Source organism: Eutrigla gurnardus (assembly GCF_963514095.1).
Source record: "Eutrigla gurnardus genome assembly, chromosome: 2".
In the NCBI taxonomy this organism is placed as follows: Eukaryota; Metazoa; Chordata; class Actinopteri; order Perciformes; family Triglidae; genus Eutrigla; species Eutrigla gurnardus.
In genome coordinates, this window is record NC_139916.1 from 7614240 (window position 1) to 7635905 (window position 21666).

The 21666-nt window shown below is 42.7% G+C and overlaps 1 protein-coding gene across 5 annotated transcripts in view; it reads right to left on the minus strand.

The window, feature by feature from the left end:
- The window catches only part of kaznb (kazrin, periplakin interacting protein b), a 93902-nt gene that overhangs the window by 58753 nt on the left and 13483 nt on the right, over positions 1-21666 (minus strand). For all 5 annotated transcript variants that reach the window (XR_014597881.1, XM_084020078.1, XM_084020081.1 and 2 more), the window contains exon 2: positions 19193-19350. Coding sequence is in view for 4 of the 5 variants with exons in the window: in XM_084020078.1 (XP_083876204.1) it covers positions 19193-19350 (158 nt within the window). In the remaining variant the exon portion in view is untranslated. The remainder of the gene's footprint in view (positions 1-19192; positions 19351-21666) is intronic.

The following is a 21666-nucleotide window of genomic DNA, read 5'->3' on the forward strand; positions in this document are numbered from 1 at the left end:
TCCGCTGAGACGGTGTCTACCTGTTACCGCACAAAGAATAACGTCTGTGTGACCGAGCCGCCACACAGTCAGAGAAAGCATGTGTGCGCTCCTCGGCGGAGGGCAAAGAAAGGGAAGGGAGAAAGCAAAGCGCAAAGAGAGGGAGAAGACAGAGGAGGGGTATAAAAAAAAAGAAAAAGAAGAGAGATTTAGCTCAGCGGGCGGAGAGGAGGGGGGAGAGAGTGCTCCCGCAGAGGAGAATGTGCAGTGAGCAGCTGCTCTCAGAGAGGACCCCGCACACACTGAGATGACATGCAGCCTTTTAAATGGATTGTACCATGTGCCGGAGGACCAGGGGGGGAGTGGGGAAGGGGAGGGGGGCATAGTTGGACTGAGCTGCTCTTCAGCAACTCTCCAACTACGGAGCATGTTGTGCATCTCCCACCCTATGGAGTCTGTAATGAGTTAGCCTGATGGGCTGAAAGTACGGATTGTTTCTATTTAGCGCTTCTCCCCTCCGTGTCCCCGCACTCGGAGCTCCGCAGCGGCATTGAACCCGTGTTTACAAGCACTTGTCAAGCCCCCTCTATGTCTTTTCAGCTCCCACTCTCCCCTTCCTCCCTCTCACTAACACACCCCGCTGTCTTTTTGTCTCTCCCACCCACCCACCCCCCTCTTTTTTCATTCCGTTATATATTCATCTCTTTGTCCTGGGAACGCTCACCCCCACATCGGTGGAAGGGGAAATGGGGGCTGGCTCAAGGCGCCCAAGGGGAAAACATTTTCAACTTTGAGAGCAAACTTAGCAGAGGGCAGAGGCACAGCCCTCTAACGGGGCGAATCACAAAGAGAAGAGGCCCGGAGAATTACAATCGAGCTGTGGCGACGACACAGCGGAGCTCTGCTTCTTTGATCAGAAACACTTGGAAGGATTATATTTCAGCTTATCCATGGGCAGCAAAAAAAAAACACACGGCCATCAATTCTTATCTGGAAAGCTGCACAATTCCATCACACACACAAAAAAAGGAGGGGGGGGGGGGGGATTGATCTTAACTTAACCCGGATATTGCTGAGCCATCACAACTTTGAATCTGCATTTGACATTTCATTTCCCAAGTAAGAAAACACATCCTGTCTCCGGCAAGAAACCGAGATGAGTGATACATCACTCAGACACTGTCATCCGAGGCTCAGGCAATAACGCCTCGATGCTCATTGGTATGAGCAATGGCAGAGAGAGAGAGGGGGAGAGAGGGAGAGAGAGAGACAGACAACTTGTTGGTTACACTGATGGTTGTTCTGCTTTATGATGAAGTCCACGTCGATCAGACAATATCCCAACAGGCCTTCCCCAACGTATGAGCTCCTGCACTCTCTACAGTAATACTGGATTGGGGTTGTGCGATATAGAAGTGTTTGCAGACATGTCTATGATGGATTTCCCAATTTAATTTCAAGTTTACCATGTCACAATGTCTTTGCTATGGGATTATAGAATAGTAGGCTGTCCATGAGAAAGGGAACTGACTCGCCAAAAAAACAACATGTTTAAAAGCCTCTATTATTATATTATTAAACAAGACGTATATATCAATCAGTCTTCCTCTGGGTCATGTGATCTTACACAGACAAGTGAATAATATGAGAAAGAAGAACTGAACTTTTAATCTTAAAGATCAGAGAAAATAATACTGTAAATGTAGGTGTTTCCTCCAGTTTGGGGACCCCCAAAATTTGCGTTTCGGCTCTTTGCAGATGATGTGGTTCTGTTGTCTCCTTCAGAATGTGACCATCAGTACACTCTCGGTTTACCAGATCATTACCAGAACCTTTGGTATTGATTGAATGCTCACAATCCCAATGCTTAGATCGTGTTTATCATGTTCATCATCATCGCTAATTAGCACGGAACTTAAAAGTGCAGCTGAGGTTGATGAAATGTAGTTTTATGGTTCATAAACCAAAGTATTGGACACATTACTTGTTTGACCTGTTGGTGGCGCTACATGGAAGGTCAGGGGAATGACAAAGTCTGTAGGATTAATTCTCTGAATTCCATATATGGAGGAATTTTAATGCCAAAGTATTTGTCCAGATAATTCAGCCTGTTCACATCTCCATCTTCGTCCATCAGCATCTCTGCTGTTCAACTCATAACCAGCGACACACAAACAGGACAACTATCCCTTTTACTGGAAGACTTACACCAAACTGGCATGTTTGATCACATCCCATGTTAGCGGATCATTATCACTGTCTAGACAGTCACATCGCTGTCCTCGATTAGTGCACTGGCCCCGATTTGAAGCTGATTAGCAAAGGACACATGTAGCGTGATCTGTAGCGTGATCTGTAGCGCAGGGCGGGGAGGACGATCATCCTCACTTCGCGTTCCGTTATTCTAACGCAAACTAGTTCTGTTAAACAACGCGACAGCTCAGTCTTCCTTCATATGAAACCCCAGTCTGCTTTGAGCTATATATGTCACGGCTTTTACACTCTCAACTGTGGAATGTGAGGAAATGAATGCTTTTGGGGTCAAGGGTCAGGGCATGTCCCAGATATACATCAATAAGCAGATGAATTACTTTGAGGATGCATAATTGCGGCGTGTAGCGAACACACAAAGACCTCTTCTGTCTCCGCAACTGGACCGAAAAGCATGTGTGGCCACGGCAGACCTTAGACCAGCGCGGGGTCTTAGTTGAAATCCCTTAAACAACCGATTCCCCCCCACCAGAGCTTATATGGATCCGGTTCACTTTTTTGTGAGTGTTTGTGTTGTTAGTTTGTTTGATGCTGCTAATGGGAAGTTTAATTAAGTGTGCCGAGGGGGTGTGCATTTAAAAAGAGGTATTGATAAACAGTCACCGTGACTGTCTGCCCCGGTTAATTGAATATCGACTAATCCTCCGCACTTCCAAATGCTTCTCACATTTTCCCAATAGCAAAGTGATATAATGCCCTGTTCAACTATTTATACAGGTCTTATCAGGGGCCTGGGGAAAATATCCACTTCACTCCACGACTACACCCACTAATGTCCATCACGCGCTGAGAAAAGAAAGTCAAGGCACCTGCAGGGTGTGGGGGTGGTTTTATGTGGGAGTGGGAGAAACTGGGGAAGGAAAATCTTCTTAGAATGTGTTTATTACTCCTCAGCCGGAACGCTTTAAATACTGTTATAAACCGTTACATTTAATATTGGTATAATTGATAAATCGTGGGGGTTCCTGTTCTTCTTCTGTTTATACAGCAACACGCTATAAACATGACATGGACTGTAAACCACCTTATAAAGTTAAGATGTGTAAGCAAACAGTGGCAGCAAGGTGTGAAATTGCTTCTTGTAGATTAAAAAACGTAACTTGATTTCCAAATGAAACCTCCATTTATGATCAGGGAAGATCTGAATGAAATATTTGAGGTTCATGCCATCGTCATTTAATAGTCTCGTCTACTCTTGGGACTGAGAATAACTGAGGGACCTTCAGCAGACAAGCAGCATCTCTGGAGGGCTTTATTACATCACCCTGCTCACATTGTGTCTGTTTATTCCAGAGGGTTAGGAAGTATGCCTCCGCTTGCATATCCAGGAGAGCTGCTCTGAATCTAACCTCTGACAGGCAGCGGCTCCGAATGTCTAAATCTCTCTACGTCAACATGCTCCGTCTGCTGGGGAGTGAAACCAAACAGCAGGTTCCGGGACATTTTATTCTGCAAGTAAAAGCTCTGTACACAGTGGCTCTGTCTGCCAACATCAAAGTGTACGAGGTGTTTTTTTTTTCTACCTGTAGGCAGGTTAATTGGCACCGCATTTGGAGCTTACTTCTGTGTGTGTTTATGCGAGTAATACCGAGTTAAAAGAAAGTACTGCATCAAAAAGACGAGAGGACGAGTTGGAGAACGTCCTTATCAGAGTTACAAATGAAAAACAAGTGTTTTCTCTGACACTACCTCTGGGTTTCTTCTTGCCAACATTCTTGACAAACAAGACACTTGAAAGGAAATTGGCCTCGGTTAGTCTCTGATCAAACATGGCACCACTTTCCTACACCCCAAAAAAAAGGCAGCACTGACACGTTTGTGACAACATGGCAGTTCATTCTTTTTTACTCAAGATATTCACTGATGTAGCGTTAATAGATTATTTAGCACGCATTACTTGCAGCGAGTAAACAGAAAAAAAAAAGGTGCCGGCAGCTGAGTTTCTGTCACTTAGCACTTCCCTGTGTTCAGTGTCGACACGGAATGCAGATTTATCAAATGCAAATGTCACAGTTGGAAGGAAAAAAGGGTTCTCGTGACTGTACAAGTGACAGGGGGAGAAAGGCTTCTGCCCCGAGTGGTGGCACACAGGGACAGAGGGGCATTGATGGAGTAAACAGGGAATGGCAGCGAGCGGAAACTCAACTCTTTGCCTTTGTCTGTGTGTTGGCTTTTATTCTTCTTTCTCGTTCTTCTACTCTCTCGCTCCACTAGCTTTCTAGTTAGTTTTATTGGAAATAAAAAATATGATCAGCCGATCACAGGCTTTTAACTCACTATTTTGGTTTTTACTGCAACAACTTGCTTGTTGTCTTTCGGTGCTTCGTTGTCAGCATTAAACAGCGGAGCGACGAGCTGGGAAACAAAGCGGAACAGTTAGCAGCTAAAAAGCCCTATTCTTGCATTGATTGGTAGTTGGTAGAGACCAAAACAGAGCTAAAAGTGTCTCTAAAAGAATGAAAATCGGTCTCACGTTTGGTGGCAAAAAGCTGGTTGTATAAATATGAGGCTAAACACTTTATGAGGTGACTATGTTCACTGCAGTATTCAGTATTCTGTCTATCACATCTCCCTGAATGGTGCAAAGAATCACTTATAATTGGAATAACTGTCAGCCCTGCATTTAACCCATACGGAGCATCAGGAGCAGGGGCTGCTGTAACGCACCCGGGGAGCGACATGGGGTCACTTCAACATGCGGACAGCAGGTCTTTCCACTCAATCGTCGTATTTAATTTATTCTGGCATTGTTGCACTCAAGCCTTTCCCCCCAAATGTTACATTCAGTGAAACTGAGGAGTCATTTTTTAGTATTTAGTTACAGTGTCTGAAAGGAGCCACTCGATCAGAAGGGAGCTGCGTAATCAAATGCACCCATCTACAGTTCAGTCACACATCGCTGCATACACGGCGGTCTTTCATCACGGAGCGCTCGCTCAAGGAGGCAAGCAGGCTGATGTCAACAGGTTGTTGAACAGAAGAAGGCAGAAGAAGGCTCGCCTCTTCCTTTGCGGCCTGATCTCTGGCAGAGGGCGACACTCCTCTCCCTCGTGAGATAAGACCGGGAGAGAGAGGCACCTATTATCTGTTGTCAAACAGCATGTCTCTCATCCCACGTCCTCCCTGCAAGTTCCTTCTCCCATCTCTGATAGTATGGTATATAATAAACAGTTTGACGGCTCCCTTCACTTATAGATAACAGTCGACAGGCATGCGGATGAACCGCGGTGCCGGAGGCCTTGATGAGGATCAAGATAGAGGACCTCTCTGCAGGACTCTGGGGGAATGGAAGGGGAAGAGGATGCAGGGGGGGAGGGTTCAGCTGTGATGGACTTGCAGGAGCGGATTGATGGAAAATATGTCTGATAATGGAGAATAAAACTGCAGAAATGGCATTCCTCCACTGGATCTCACGCAATCTCTTCACAGAGATCCATTCTGCTTCTTGCCACATCCCAATCTCCACCCCGGATCCCCACTTCTGCCCCCTGCTGTCTGTTTCCCATCATTGCCTCTTCTCCCAGCGGTCCCCATAATGCATTGCCTCTGCTGTATGTCTGCTTAACATATTTGTGCCTTCAACATGCAGACATGCAGAACTGAATATTATCTAATGACAGGGAGATCGTGAGGAGCTCACGAAGGAAAGGAGTCGATACAAAAGGTGAATGTTTTGCATGTAGCGCTTCAACACTCAGCTACTTTGCTGCTGTCTAATTGAGTTCCTCACCCCCCCTCTGTTATCGTTGTCCACTTTCTTCTGCAGGAGGCAAATTACACAGCGATGTTGAGAGAGTGAGAGATGTGTGCCTATATGGCTCGAGGGGGAAGATGGGAGAGATAGCTGACAGTGTTACAATCGTCAACATAATTAAAGTGTCATTTGAACCAATCCAAGAAACATGGAATCGTTGGAGGAGGTAGTAACAGCTTTATCACAGTCCTCAACCTAGAGGGGAAACCCCCCCCACAGGTTATAGCTATTGACCAGCTGTTCAATAGAGCACAGGAGCTGTCGCCGGGCGATGCTACAAGAGGACGTGTCTGAAGGTAAAACATTTTCTGCAACACACGGAGAAGCTCATTCATTGCCAAACCCTCCTCCATCCATCTCTCCCTCATTCTTCTCTCAGAGCAGCGGAGTGATTTTTCAGAGGGCAACTGCAGTGGAAATCACCCTGACAGAGCTCTCCCTGTTGATTTATGATATACGTTTAGTTATTTATTGGCTAATCATGGCGGGCTGCTGAGAGCAGGTTAGAGTACACCTCCCGAGACAACTGGGCAGAGCCTGGAATAAAGAGATGAAGGGGCGGGAGGGCTGATTCTGTAAATAACAGAGAGACTTTGGGAGATGTTTTTCCATCCCATGGTTAAATAATTTATCTCCAACTAATGGAAGATCATTTAAAAGGAGTAGTTTGACATTTTGGTGGAAAACAGCTTATTTACTTTCTTGCCCCGAGCATTAGATGAGAAGATTGATACCTCTTTCATGTCTGTGTGCTAAGTATGAAGCTACGTGGTAGCTTAGCTTAGCACAAAGCTGGAAATATGGGGAAACAGCTAGCCTGGCTCTGTCTGTAACTCAACAAATAAATCCAATATATCTTGTTTGTTCATATTAACTGCACTGAGCGATATGGAAGTATATTTATCAAATGTCACATGGCTTTAAAAAGAAAAAGTAACATTTCATCTCCGCTGCAGTGGAGACATTTGAGTTCAGACCAAACAGGGTTTTTTTCTGCACCAAAGAAGACCCCTCCCAGGTTTAATGTAGCACTGCAGGCAAATAACTGACAGACGGGTTTAAGGGGGGGGCGTGCAGTACGGAGGACAGATTAATCCATATCCGACGGAGAGCTGTTTGGGTACAGTGTATATTGATAAGGAGCTTATCCCCCTGTCGGTGCGTGTAAAGGCACATCTGCAGAGCCTATTGATTGAGAGACTCATCTTGCTATCATGTGTTCCCACTCCAGAGGACAGTTCCAATGAATAGTAACACGGGAGGCAATAATCACTCCATCACATCTTTATCCGTGACTCCGTGCTGCTACTTTGTATTCACGCCGATACACTGTACACTTTTCTCCGGCTTTCTTTTCGCTTCTTATCAAAATACATAAAGCAGGGAAATACGGTGCCTGTCCAATTACCGCCTCAATAATGTCTTTATGTGCTACACTTTGTGCAAAGATGACAAATAGAATGAAAATGTTTGTCAAGAATTGTAACATAATAGAGCAAAAATTCTGGTTTCATTGTTGAAGATACAATAACGGCGTCGTTGCTGTGGGAGGATTCAAAAATTGTGCCTAAGAAGTACAAGTCGCTATGTACTGGGAACGACTTCCTTTATTTGCTCAAGCTAATACTACAAGATATGAAACTTGTTGGAACATGTTGAAAAATGAGCAACAAGGGAGGAGCAGAGAGAGAGAGAGAGATAAATAAAAGGCAGAGAAATGGAAGGGCACAGGGCGAGAGAGAGAGAGCGAGGCTGGAGCCAAAACGTGAAGTTGCGAAGTCATTTATTATATTTCAACATTTATCTCTTCGAGAGAGAGCCGAGTTATCAGAAGGACTAAATTGAAAGACGTTCAAGCGTGCAGTAGGAGTCGGTAAAAAGGAACAGTGAAAACCCCGGCCGGTGCAAATGCTCTTAGCATACTGTTCTGCATGGAGAGCCTCTCTTGCACATATATGCACGCCACACACACACACACACACACACACACACACACACACACACACACACACACACACACGGCTGTACTCGCATACATATGCACACGCAGAGATAGCTCAAACATTAAAATGCAAAAGCAATTAAATGCAAGCCACAACAGTGCAGAAGAAGTGCCAACCTGACAGCAGGACTTTGATTATTTTAATTAGAGCAATATGGCTGACTCATCCATGAATACATCGACGGGAAAGGAGTCTCGTTTTCCTGCCCGAAAACTCGTTTTAGACTAAAAACACAGTTAAGACTGCTTTACATACACGTTAGCGCAAAAGGCCAAAGCACTTATGCAAATGTGATTTGGAGACACAAACTGGGCTGATGAGATACTTTTGGATTATGAATTTTACTTAACGGCTCCGACTTAGTCTAATTGTAAATGTATGTGATTTAAACGCCTTTTAATAGGCTGGCTCTGGCGTGAGCCGGAAATTGCATTAATCTGCATGTTATATTAAGGCTGTCTGAAACTTGTTTGGCTCGGGGAGGCGATCTCTTGTAAGGGATTATAACAGGGCATTAATACTAAGATCCGTGGAAAGCAAAACAATGCATTTTTTCTTTTCTGATTCTAAGAAAAATGTGCATGTGGGCAAACTAATTACCATAGTATAATTTTACAGTCACGCTAAACAGATGAATAAGCTCCGTAGTCTACCCAAGCAGTTCCCAGGCAGACCTAAAAACCACCTCTCATTATACCAGACTTTGAAACTCTAATGGTCATCCTGCTGCTCCCGAAAGGGAAATCATAAACCAACAGATGATGCAGAGGACTGAAGTGCTCAAACACAAACCTCCATTTTCAATTGCAAAACTTTGCATAAATATACAAAATGTGCTTCTCCCGTTACTTTTCTCACTAAAATGTATGAACTCTCATTGGAATATGATGGAACACACATTGAAGTATATTATACTGCAAAATGTCAGCGATAAGATGATAGCATAATATTCATGGCTGAGTTGCTGTTTTTGCTTTTTGTTTCCCATTATTTTTATTATTTATCTACAGCATGTTATGAACAGTGTTTCATTCCTGATACAGTCTATATAGTTTGATATATTGCTAATATCCCAAATTTGGATGTTTATTTCACACAGATATATAGGCGCTATATGTAAATTGAAATTATATGTAAATGATGTTATAATGTAATGAAGGGGCGGGACATGTAAGCTTCCTGCTGTCCCTCCTCGAAGTTGAACGATTTTTTTTTTGTATTTTTCATAATTGTATGATATATTTCATGTCATGTAATTATTGTACTTCATATTCGAGGAATATAAAGATCAAATCAATCTAAAATGAATATAAATCAACTACTGAAAGCCGAGGAAACAAAAAGAAGCGGCGGGTTGGAGGAAGTTCAGCCATTTAGAGTGACGGCTCTCGATTTGACTCCACTGGCGGTCCCTTTTCAAAAAATCAAACGCGGAGCCATCTTGCACGATGAAAGTGCATAAGTGGTTTGAGTCTAACAAACTTGAGACCTGCTGAGCCTCATTTTGCAGGAAGCTGAGGAGGGTTTGGAAACGGGAAAAGAAATATTCTAATAAAAATGTAATCGACTGAAAAACGACTTAACTCTGGGAATCCGCCTGGAGTCCGATGGATGACCTACACAGGAATTACATTACAGCATCCTGGCAGTTCAAAATACTCACATTATCATTCATATTTAAATGATTAAATGAAGCTCAAACTATACACCTCGGTGATTTGCAGAATTACAGAAATGTTAAGTTTCACCTTGCCGTCAAAGAATAACAATTATAGCTCTTTTCAGAAGCACCTGTCTGGCGGTTTATGCGGGGTTGCAAAAGGACAAGTATCGCATTAAAATATCTTCTGTGGAGTTCATTAAAATACCATCTGCTCAGCCAAAAAAAAAAAGAATCACAAAGATTCAAGACTGGCAGAATTGCTCTCGGGGGAACTGTAAAACAAAAAAAAATGTTAAGATTCAGTAATGTGGCGACAGAGAAGCATGATTATGCATGCTGATAGGCTGATGGGAGAGATCCCTGGAAACAGGTTCGCACTGAAGCCGTCAAAACGGCAATGAGTGGAGTATCCAGGCAGAGCAAAGTACTGCAACCCAGCCGGCACCACACACTGATACATGGAGAACCGTAGGAAAGCCTGAGTGGATTCAGTTGTTGAGGACAACCATCGTAATCGTGCATATTAACAAGGCAGGGGGGGAACGGAATTGCACTTTAAGAACATGATTCATTGCACACGAAGACGCACGCAGCACAACCACGACGGCTGCTTCCATTTTTAATAATAGGCTCATAAAAAAAAAACATACTGAAATTTGGTTTTCTCCCATTATGAGCATTTGTGCTTGTGTTCTGATCCCATTTCCTGCATTTGCACTTTGTCATACTTCCTCAGTTAAGCTCTCCATTTGAATACTTGTGGCCTCTTTATGCATTTAGCATGTCGTCTTGTTCCCGGGAGGTGATAAGACGAAGCAGAGGAGTGTTAATATAGAAGCAATATGCTAAATTGAGTGGGATCGGTGTGGATTAGGGCTGAGAGAAGCATATGATATGTATATACACTACATACATACACACACATACACAGTATCATGCATCCACAGCACAAAACAAGAAGATTTAAATAACATAACACGAGATACCTAAGGAGAAGATCCACAGATACAAGCATTAAAGTCTGCACTTATACTTGTTACTGTAGTTACAGTGTTACTGTAGGCTTTGCTGATATTGATATTATATTATATAAAGGTATCTGGAGTGCCATCCAGTCAGAGAGAAGAGATCAGAAGGATATTTCTCCTTTAGGTATCTACACAATACTGTTTGGTGGATTCAGCTTATTTGACTCGCACTGTAAAAAAAAAAGAATATTGCTCAGCAAAACATCTCCATCTGAGTTACCATTTTTTGGGAGAATTTGCAAGAATCAAATGTTATTTTCTTTGTTCTGTTGTGAGCAATCAACCATCCACTAAATATCTACTTCGAAAGTTTTGAAAAAGGTGTAAAAAAGCCATTCTGAAGTCTGTGGACACAAGACCTGAAGAAGCTGGGACGATGACAATATGATGTAATTAGTAAATAATTCACCCTTAACATTTAGTGCACATGCTGGTGTGAATGTTCCCAATAATGATATACATAAAAAAACGTTTTTAATTTTCTAATTCACAACACAATCCCTAAAGTGGCCTCTTGTCCATAACTGATACCCGTTTCCAGTAAACAAATGAATCATATCAAACTGCTATGAACTGAAATGCTCTCATATAATGATTTAACTGCCTAGAATAAGCAGCTCAACTGCTAAAAGCTAGAAATGAATACTGAAACAAAAGTCTGCGGACATGAAACCACTTAAGGATTTGAAAGACGGGTCATAGTAAGGCGGGCACAGGATAATGAAATGAACGATAGCTGAATCCCATTTGGCTGCTCTGATGTTCTGCATGTTGGCTCAGTGGAACACTTTGTCAGCGTTGTTAGCCAAACCTGTGCTTTCCCGACCGTGACGAGTCAAACCGCCTGTTTTTACAACGACCACCTGGTGGCGTACTCTCACGGGGCAGCGGGACAGTGGATCCCTGCATGTGGACCCACCAGAGAGGTGTCATGATGGGTAGTGGGGCTAATCCTCAGCACCAGTACTGATGTCCGGTGGTCTATAACACCCTGCAAATCCTGATCCTGATTTACATGCGGGAATTACAACCGACAGCCTCTTTGTTTAATTGCATTACTCCAGATTACGTGACCAGATTACAAGAGACCACGGCACTGTATGGTTCAGATTATGATCAAAGGGAGCGAGTTTAATGATCCATATAAGGTGGTTTCATGTAATGGTTCTGGGTACTGTGTGTTTAAGTACTACATTTGTGATCACTGTAAAACAAAGAATAAATATTGAGTAAACTCTAAAACTGATTTTAAAGTGTCGTGGGATCATTTCTGGGGTTTGCCAGATACAAATAAAGGAACATATTTTAGACTGGCTGCACAGGTGAGATCAATTGTGTCTGTTTTAGATGTTTGAGTGTCAAAGGTACTTTTATGACAGTGATTTCGGGTCGCGTGGGAGAGAAAAAGGTCATGGAAGATATTAAAACTCAGGGCCTGTTAAAATGAAGCTGTCATCACAAACAAAGCATTATTTATTCACATTTATTAATCATGAACACCAAGCTGGTTATTCTGGGGGCTGTGACTGGAAAAGGTTGAGAACCATAGTAGAGTAGAGCAGATTAAGATATTTATTTGGAAAATGCTGGGATTTCAACTTTAATAAGCTATTAAATACCGAATTATGATCTAGATCTGACGGTTCGGACTATAGAGCCACCATGTCTTTGTATAATATACTGAATATGTCCGTCCAGTGTGGTAAATACGTTTCTTTTTCCCCCATATATGACATAAACAACAGCTCGAAACAATATATGAACGTGCAAATTCATTTGCACGAAAAAAGTTAAGCACGAAAACATGAAAAGTAAATTATCCGTGGCCAATTGAAGGTTCAGCAAGCAAATTAAAAACACAACCTGGAAGTGTGTTAAGCAGCTCTGGGCCAGATGCCCGCCTGGCCTGACTCTTCAGAGCGATTGCTTCTGGCAGAGAATCAGATAGAAGAGAGAGTCATTTATATTTCCTGTACCACCCCACGAGCCGGGGAGGCTGGGAGCGTTTAAATCTCGTCAGGTCAACAGGGACCTCAGTGGCTTTGATAACAAGTATCCCATCTCTGATTCCACACTCTGGTCATTTCTGCAGAAATCCTCCCTTTGATGAAGGGAGAAGAGGTTTCAGGGTAAACAAGACGATGTGGGCGACGGCCAATAACCGTCTCCGACGTCTCGGCTGACATGTTTCAGACGAGGAAAACAAAAGACGCGGCGGCGGCCCATGTCACATTACTGTCCACGCTCCGGTCCGCTGTGGACACAGGAGCCGACGTTGTCTCATGAATTATTCAGGTTTCAGTTCTGTGGAGGCGACTCCAGCAGCAGCAGCAGCACCAGGAAGCTCACCTCAGGCTAAGTAATGGACTCGTAGGCCCATTCTTGGGTTGAAAAAACGATGGGTTTTGTGGGCGGAGCCAACTGGTTGCATCGTAGCATCGTCACATGTGAGCGCCAAAACCACAAAAAAAGGAATACGGTTCCTCTGGATACCTTCTTCCTATATATAACTGGTTATCAAGCATTAAATGAGCCGTCTTACTTTAATAAGCTAACAATTAGCAACATGCGTCTCCTGACCTGTACTCGCTGTACGGATCAAACTGATTGGCCTGAAGTTACAGAGGTGAGATAATAGATTTTGTGGAAAAAACTCAATATATATCAAACCTCTTGATGCTTGAAGACACGTCCAGCTCATTCAATACACTTGAGGATTCTCAAGTCTGTGTTTCGGACCGACGCAATGCTTAACTACATCATTGATTTAGCCATTGTGGCTTTTTTAACGTCTGCATTTTACTTCAAAGGGCATCTTCTGGAGACGGATAATCTTTATTGTATTATTCTGACATCACGAGGCACAATAAGACATTTTGGTTCGACGCGCCCATCTGCGGTGACGTAAATGCGACGTCAACTCTTATAATACCACTAAATTGGTCCATCGATCAGTTTTCTTTTATCTGAAAATAGAATAAACTGGAAGGTGGGCTCGCTGTGGAAATCTCTCCAGGATCTCTAAGCTTTTCTGCAGTCGGCGGAGGAGAAAGTCACAGGACGCAAAGCCAACTGTGCGCCGACCCTCACCCAGACACTTATCCACATCTGCCAGACACAAACAACCACACAACACGATGCGGAGAGCACAAACAGTCCGTCACTCAAGAGGAAATTGGCGAGCAGAGGGGCCTTTTCTATATCACGCAAACTCCCACTGAAATTGAGGTGAGCACCTTTGATCGGCAGGAAAGATGCGCGTAGTGATCCGGATCAGCTTTGTGACGGCGCTCGCTGGGGTTTCCATGGAGACGCGCATGCCTCGAACACGCCAGACATCCCGAAAACCCTATTCAACAGATGGTTTTACTGGAGAGGCTGATGAGAGGATGAAGGCTCACAGTCTGGCACACATTTCATCGGAGGGAGGACATACTGTCATCTTTAAAATATCCACCGTGAAAGTTCAATACCTCCTTTGTTTACAGAAATAGCGTTTGTTGGGATTGGGATGACAGATTACCATGTGTGAAAGAACATGATGGGGGTCTGGAAACACTGACATGAACGCGCCTGCCTCATGGCATTTGGAGAAACAATCTCATCTGTCATTCAGTATCAGGGAATATAAATCTGCAGTCATTTCATCCCTGCATATAGGTTTGCCTTATCATCAGCTGTGACAGATATGTTTAGAAATTTCCTCTGCAGTCAGCTCCAATACAGTCATTTTAATGCGTACTCATTCATCTTTTTTCTGTTGTTCCCCTGGTGTTTGAGTGGGTAGAAATGTGGAAACATGTGAGAGACGACTACCGGCTGAAACTGCGGTTGTTAAAAAAAAAAAAGAAAAAAAAGCAACCCCAGCTCTTTGAAGCCCAGTCCACTTCAGCCACTGTAAACCGATGGATGTAACACGGAGATACATGCAAAGGATTATGGGTGGACTGATTTACATACAATAGAGGAGGGGAAAAAATGAGGCATGAGATGAAAGCTGTGGTTTCTTTGTTCAAACAGAAACAGATTTTCTCCGCCGACCGCAGAAAAGCTTAAAGAACAAAAACAGCCGAGCATAAAGACGATCTCCTAAATGATAAGCTGCTTCTCCTGCAGGCACCAAAACTCAAAACTGATGAATAGAAATAACAGAAATCACTCTCAGGATTCAGCTACTTTTTTTTGTGTTTTTGCCGCAATTCTTGGGCCAACTATGCCCTATTTCTCTGATTGCATCTCTTTTTTTTTCCCATCTCTGTGTCAAATAGTCTATTAGCTCCTATACCAGATCTGAACTGATCCATTTTCTCACTAACAACTGCAGGACAACCCAAATCATTAATCTCGCCTCCAAATCTATTTTACTTCAGCCTCGGGCTCTTATTGCTCCTCTAATTTGTCTGTGGTCAATAATGAATTATGGTAGATCTGCCAACTTTGTGTTGAAATGACTAAACTGGCGTCACAATCAGCTTTGATTTCTGGTTCGAAGGTAGCTTTTTCGGTTTAATGTCTTCTCACACGTTGCAGAAGTTTCTTTTGGACACGGTGACTCAAAGAGATGCAAACCCTAACCCATTAACACATTGCACTGGTGAGTATGATGTGTGGAGTATAAATTATAACTGTTAATATTATAAAAAAAAGGGAAAGTTTTCACTTGACTTCACCTGTGGAAATGGATGTTTCCGGTAAACAACTAGAAGGTAGAGATATAATATATCGGCGGGCCGATATTATCGGCCGATATTAGGCATTTTTTTCAAACTATCGGTATCGGCATTTATAATGGCCGATAAATGAATATTTTAAAAATAAAATAAAAACGGATGAAACACCCTTATAGAACTTAACAGAATTGGTGTCCAGTCTTGTTCGAAGTTATATTTATAAAGCTTACCAAGTCTTTTTAAAACTGGTAACTTTGTGTTTAATTGTTGTTGTTGTTATTGTGTTTTTGTTCAAAGGACTTTAAGTTTTATATCTTGAGTTTGTATTTTTATACATTTTATTTATCAGAACTTTAATATATTTTGATGTTCCTCTTTTCCGTTGTGACAATAAAATAAACAAGTTTATTTTTAAACTGCATTATCATATTATTTTAGTGAAGACTGCAAATAAATAACTACAAATAACTAAATCTGTTAATGTTTTGTTACGCGTTTCTGAAAAAAAAATGAAAAAATAAAAACCGGCCGATATATCGGAATATCGGATTTTTAAATCAACAAACACTTGTATCGGTATCGGCCTTCAAAATCCTTTATCGGTCGGGCTCTACTAGAAGGGGTCAATTCTTTGTTTTAATTATGACTTTATACACCATTAAAGTTATATTTCAGAGTGAGCTGGGTCAGGGAGAGAAGCTGGAACCAAACCAGGAAGTGGTAAAAACCGTATTAACAATTTAATTAATTCGCCCTCCTGATCCGACAGCAGGACAACAACAAAGTCCTCTGCGGTGTGTCGGCTTTAACATGAGCTCAGCTCTGACACTGTGATGGGGGAGCGAGGGGCACTGCGGCATGGAATCAGCTCTTTTCCATCCAAACACTTGTTCAGTGGAATGTCTAAGGTAGCAGGAAAACAGCCTTATACCTTTATGAGTGTATTTAACGGCGCAAAAAAAGAAAATTATAAAAAGAAAAGGTGCATCAATAAAAAAAGCTGTATCTGGGTGCAGTGGATGTATTTACTGAAGTATTTCTTGAGGTTTTATCACAAAAAAAGCAAAGTTAATAGGATACAAGCAGACCGACTTTCTCTGACCTGAACAGCTGACCATTTATTTAAAGTCAGAGTTCTTCTTCTCACCCTGGGAGAGTGGATGAGATCAGAGCAAAAAAAACTAAAAAAAAGCAGTTTGAAAGAATTACGCTGAGCCATTTCTCCTCTGCCGCGCCATCATCAGACCGCCGCTGTAGCCCCGCTGACTCTTAAACCAAAGTAGCTAATGCAGTGCAACGTTCCACTACATCAATTCACAGCTTCCACACCCTCCGAAATGCATTTGATTAGTCACCCCAGCGCAGCGTTGGGGACATAAATAATTCATCTGTGCAAATGACAAATGAGGCAATCAATTCTGGGACAGCATTCAAAGAGAAACTATTCAAATCCCCTCTAAATTAATTTTCTGCCTTTTCACCGGTCATGGACTTGAAATTTTAATGCTGAATTCATCAGATAATTGTTTTACCCTGATTTCCGCTAACTAAACTGTTCACACACACACACACACACACACACACTTCATATTCCATCTGACAGCAGAAACATTACTCTACCCATGAGTGCAAACACGTACGTGGGATGAGCTTCACACTCGACTTTGACCTCTGAGACACAGAACAAAGAAATCGGATGCATAATCTGGCCACAATTATTCTGTCTGTAGCCTGATAGACGACGGGGAGTTTGACAGCTGCTCAGATAAACTAAATTAAATAAAGGAGCTAGTGATGCAGCTTTGAATCTCAATCCAGGGTCACATACTGTTATCACACGATCCTCCTGGGGGAGATCGTTTAATTTAAAACACTGTTATGATGCAATAATGTAGCAAAATAATTGTTTTTGTTAAGGTAAGAGACACATCATCATGGTTGTAATAACAAGCAGGTGGAGGTGAGGAAAAGATCTTATTGTTATGTTTACATTTAGCTGCTAATGCATGAATTATTCTCCGAACACCTAATTATAAACTAACCTTAAGCCTGAACCGCACTTAAAGATTATGATGCGTTATGGGAAACGCTGTTTATAGAGGTGGAAGAAAAGCATTCACCTGATCCAAACATGTAACTAGTACCACAACCCAGAGGCTCCCAGACAGCCTCCGAGTAAACACACGTATCGCCGTAGCAACCGTCAGTCACATGTCAGCATCCTTTGACAGTTCAGAGCAACAAACCCACGTCTAACAGACGCCTCCATGCTGCACACATTCCAAGACCGTCTGATAAACAAACAAGGGAAGAGGAATCTATCACACTGATGTGTCTGAGTGAACACTCAACAGTGAACTGCCGGCAAACTTTATTTTTTTTTTCCCCCCACCGGCACAACTTCTTGGAGAGATAATCGGCACTCCGTCCGTGGCCGAGGGTCCCACTCATCCATCACCTCCCAATGTTCCCGACTAACAGGAAAACCGGCCGCGGGCCAACAAGATAAGAATTACCTCCCCTTTAATCAGTGACACAGCTTCGGAGAAAACACCTCCAGGAGAACGGCAGAGGGACTCGGATCCATCATCAACGGACGAGCAAACACATCACATTCAGCAAAATGTCGAAGAAATAGAAATACAAGGATAGATAGATAGACGAAAGATTTTCCTTTTTTACTTCATCTTTAAAGGTTCTCTATATTCAGTGGATTAACATAGCAGACAATAACTATTTGCCATGTAAAGAAATAGTGGATTATTGGACACAAACTAGCATTTCCCTTCCATTACTAGGAAAACAGCTTTCACATCAGTTTTCTTCTTGTGATCGAAGGCTTCATTTAAAGTCAGGGACGAACACTTTGTGGTTTCATCCTGGAGCAGAAGACACGTGACGCCGTGGGGACATCGGTACATCTGTTCTGCCTCGCTTCTCACTGTAGTGAACACTTGATCAGGACAAACATGGATCAGACATGAGTTGTTGTTTATACATTCAGGGCCGTAGCCAGGGTTTAAACCCCTGAGAAAGTTCTGACCAGACAACGGAAGTTTAAATATAATTTACACACGCCATGCTTTATTCATTCAGGGACGTGTTTAAGTTTTCTGTAAATATTATTTCCCAAAATGACAGCTTGAATTATTTTTCAAAGCCTTCTGTGCACCGCCAGCGAAGAGAGAAAAACTACTAAAACATTCATTTATTTTGCTGATTTAATAGTATTTCAAGGAATACACGAGACATATTTCTTGCTCAATCAGAATAATGTGCTGCGGAGAAACGATGAGATAAATATACAAGAGAAACATCTTGTTCAACTGAATGGGAAGCTTTTTAAACAACACATGTATTTATTTATCTGCTTCTCTTTTCTTTTGTCATAATCAACTTCTTCACCACTTATTGTTTTCAGCAAACGTATTTAGAAAACTATTTAAATTAAATGTTTGCATCAAAACTTCGAGGGTTTGAAGGCATGAATTTAGTGGCACATTCGTCTTATCAGGAATACATTTATTTTCCTGCTGTTATTGTCTTTTTTCTGCCATTACTACTGATGTATATTTCTGTCATATGATATCTACATATCTGCACAGAGGAGGGATCCCTCCATATCGGACGTGATGGTTCCAGATGATATCATATGTTGTACATATTGTGAAGCCCTCTGAGGCACGTTTGTGATTTAGGGCTGTGTAAATAAAATGTAATTTGACTGAAATAATGCCTCCAGGCACCGCCATCAGCGGGGCAGAGGCACAACAACTTGAATCTTAATCAGAGGGATGAGCACAAACTGAGATTTTTGGTTGTACCTGAGCATCCACGAGCAGGCGTCTCATCAGAGTCATGGACTTCCTCAACGTGTCCCTCTCTCCGGGGATGAAGGCCTCCTCCTCGCAGGTCAGGCCACAAGGTCTCGTCACCATGAACTGAGCGATCTGGTCATTCAGGCTGTTGAGAGACTGGACGGCTGCAAAGGAGGCAAAGGAGACACACGCTCACAACCCAGAAACACAAGGACTCATGGCAACAGACGAACAGCCTCCATTGTCCTCCACTGTAGAATAATCCCTCTATTTTGGACAAGAGGGGCATCATTAGGCTAAATCCATTACCAAGACTTATTACATAATCCGTCGTGGAGAAGAGTAATAATGTCTATTCTGTTGGGTTTGTTCCGTCAGAAGCTGCTTCAACACAAATGTCTTGGGTTCATACAGTTTGATGAGTTTGCTCAGAGGTGTCGGTCGGTCGCAGCCTGAGGCTGGTAATATAGAAACGTCTGATCAGGGCTAAAACATGTCACGAGTCTCAGAACCCTCCCCAGCAGGGTGACGGGGCAGAAACCTGAACAGTAATTAACATGCAGAACATGAGCATCACAGCTCACACTGCAGCTAACCGCTATCGACGGCTACTTTCAATTCAAAACAAGCAGCAGTAATGACTTAAAGACGGGCGTTTATCTGACAGTCCATTAGATCCACCATTCAAGTTTGTGATTGGTTGATTGAAACCTTCATTTGAAGATGCTAAATTCACTGAGAGCATGCTCACTTTTGCAGAAGTGTTACGTGATGAGAAAAATAAAAAAAATGTAAAAGAAAACAAACACTCGCTACAATAATTCAACTGATGATTTTAGAAAGATGCAAATAAAATGATGCACTAGACATGTGGAATATCCCCATTTAATGGACGAGTTATGGGTTTGAATATTTCATATAGTTTTGATTCAACTTCAAACAAGGCATTAAAGGCTGTATATGATATTGTCAGTCAGACAGTGTGGGCTAAACTTATTGTACCAACTACTGAATGTCAAGGTGTTTTTAACTGTCTAGACAGATCTTCTTATCCTTGTTTTTATCCGAACCAACAGTCAAACTCCAAATATGTTAAATTCATGATGATCGCACCTAAGAGGCCGAGAGATCAGTTTTGGGGAACTCAGGCAACATGTGACTCGTCAATGACAAGTCAAGGTCAGCTTCTCGGCAGAACGTTCGAAGATTTATGGCCACGCCTTCCAGCGCTTGTGTTGAAGTGCAGCAGCATGCAGAAAGAGCGGCGTTTATGAGCACACATCCCATCAGCGCTGGGGGGGGGGTGGCGGGCGGGCGACCCAAATAAAATGTTTACGACGGAGGTCGACGATTGGATTCTAATGTCACATCCAACGTGTACAAGGTGCATCTCGTCGCCCCCGACGACAGTCAAACGCCTTCTCCTCTCTCCGCTCCACTTTAAAAGTCTTGTTGAATGGATTCTGTCACGCACACTGTGATGCAGTGATGCATGATGGGGAAGGCAGGTGGGCTTTCTATAAAAGAAATATGTCAACATGTCGTCTCACAATCAAAAACGCCACCAGCCCGCCGGCCAGACGCCACACGTGACCACTTGTGCTTGATTGCATCTCCATGGTGACATCACGAGAAAATGTTTTCAACTCCAGGATCAACGAGCCGTCTGGATTCCGGTTGTGAAGGTTAGGCCGGCACCTCTCCGCCGCCTGCAGCTCTTATTCTTCTGGCTGGAGCAAAGCAGACGAGGCGGCAGCGCGGTCTCTCTGATGAGGATATCAAACCATGTTTTCTGTGACTGAATTCAAAGCCGCTGGAGACCGGGGACATTTTATAATAAAGAGGAGACGTCGGGAGATCTTGAAGAGAGATATTAATAGTTTACTGATAAATATATATTTCCATTGGCCTCCTGGAGTCCAGCTTCAAGTTTGTGCCAACTTTTTATGCATTCATTTTAGTCTTTTAGCCACAATAATACAAAGTATAAAGCTGCCAGCAACACCAAATGATACCAATGAAAAGGTGCGGATTGTCAATCTTTTCTCCACCAATCAGAGTTAAGTATAAAGTGTGAGGAACGCCTGCTGTTGTTACTGATGTCCTCTGTCTGTGTGGTGCAGCTGTGAAGTCTGCTGTTCTTCCTCATCCCAGTGACGTAGTGAGGAAGAACGATGAGTTTTGGTAGCTTTGCTGTCCGATGCCGAGGTTTAGCTGGAGGCTCTGACCGACGATCACCCAGCGAGTGTCTTATTATGCATGAAAGTTTCCCTCCCCACCAGGAAAAGTGTGTGCTTCTTCAGGATCCTGAAGATCAACTGGAAGACATCAGCTTTCTCAGGCAACACATATTCCAGATCAGATTGATCAGCATTATAAAAAGGTGACAAATATTCCCATTCAGTGAAAATTGCTCAAAATAGAACAGAACAAAATACTGTTTCTACACAAATACAGCAGAAACATAGAAGAAATACAAC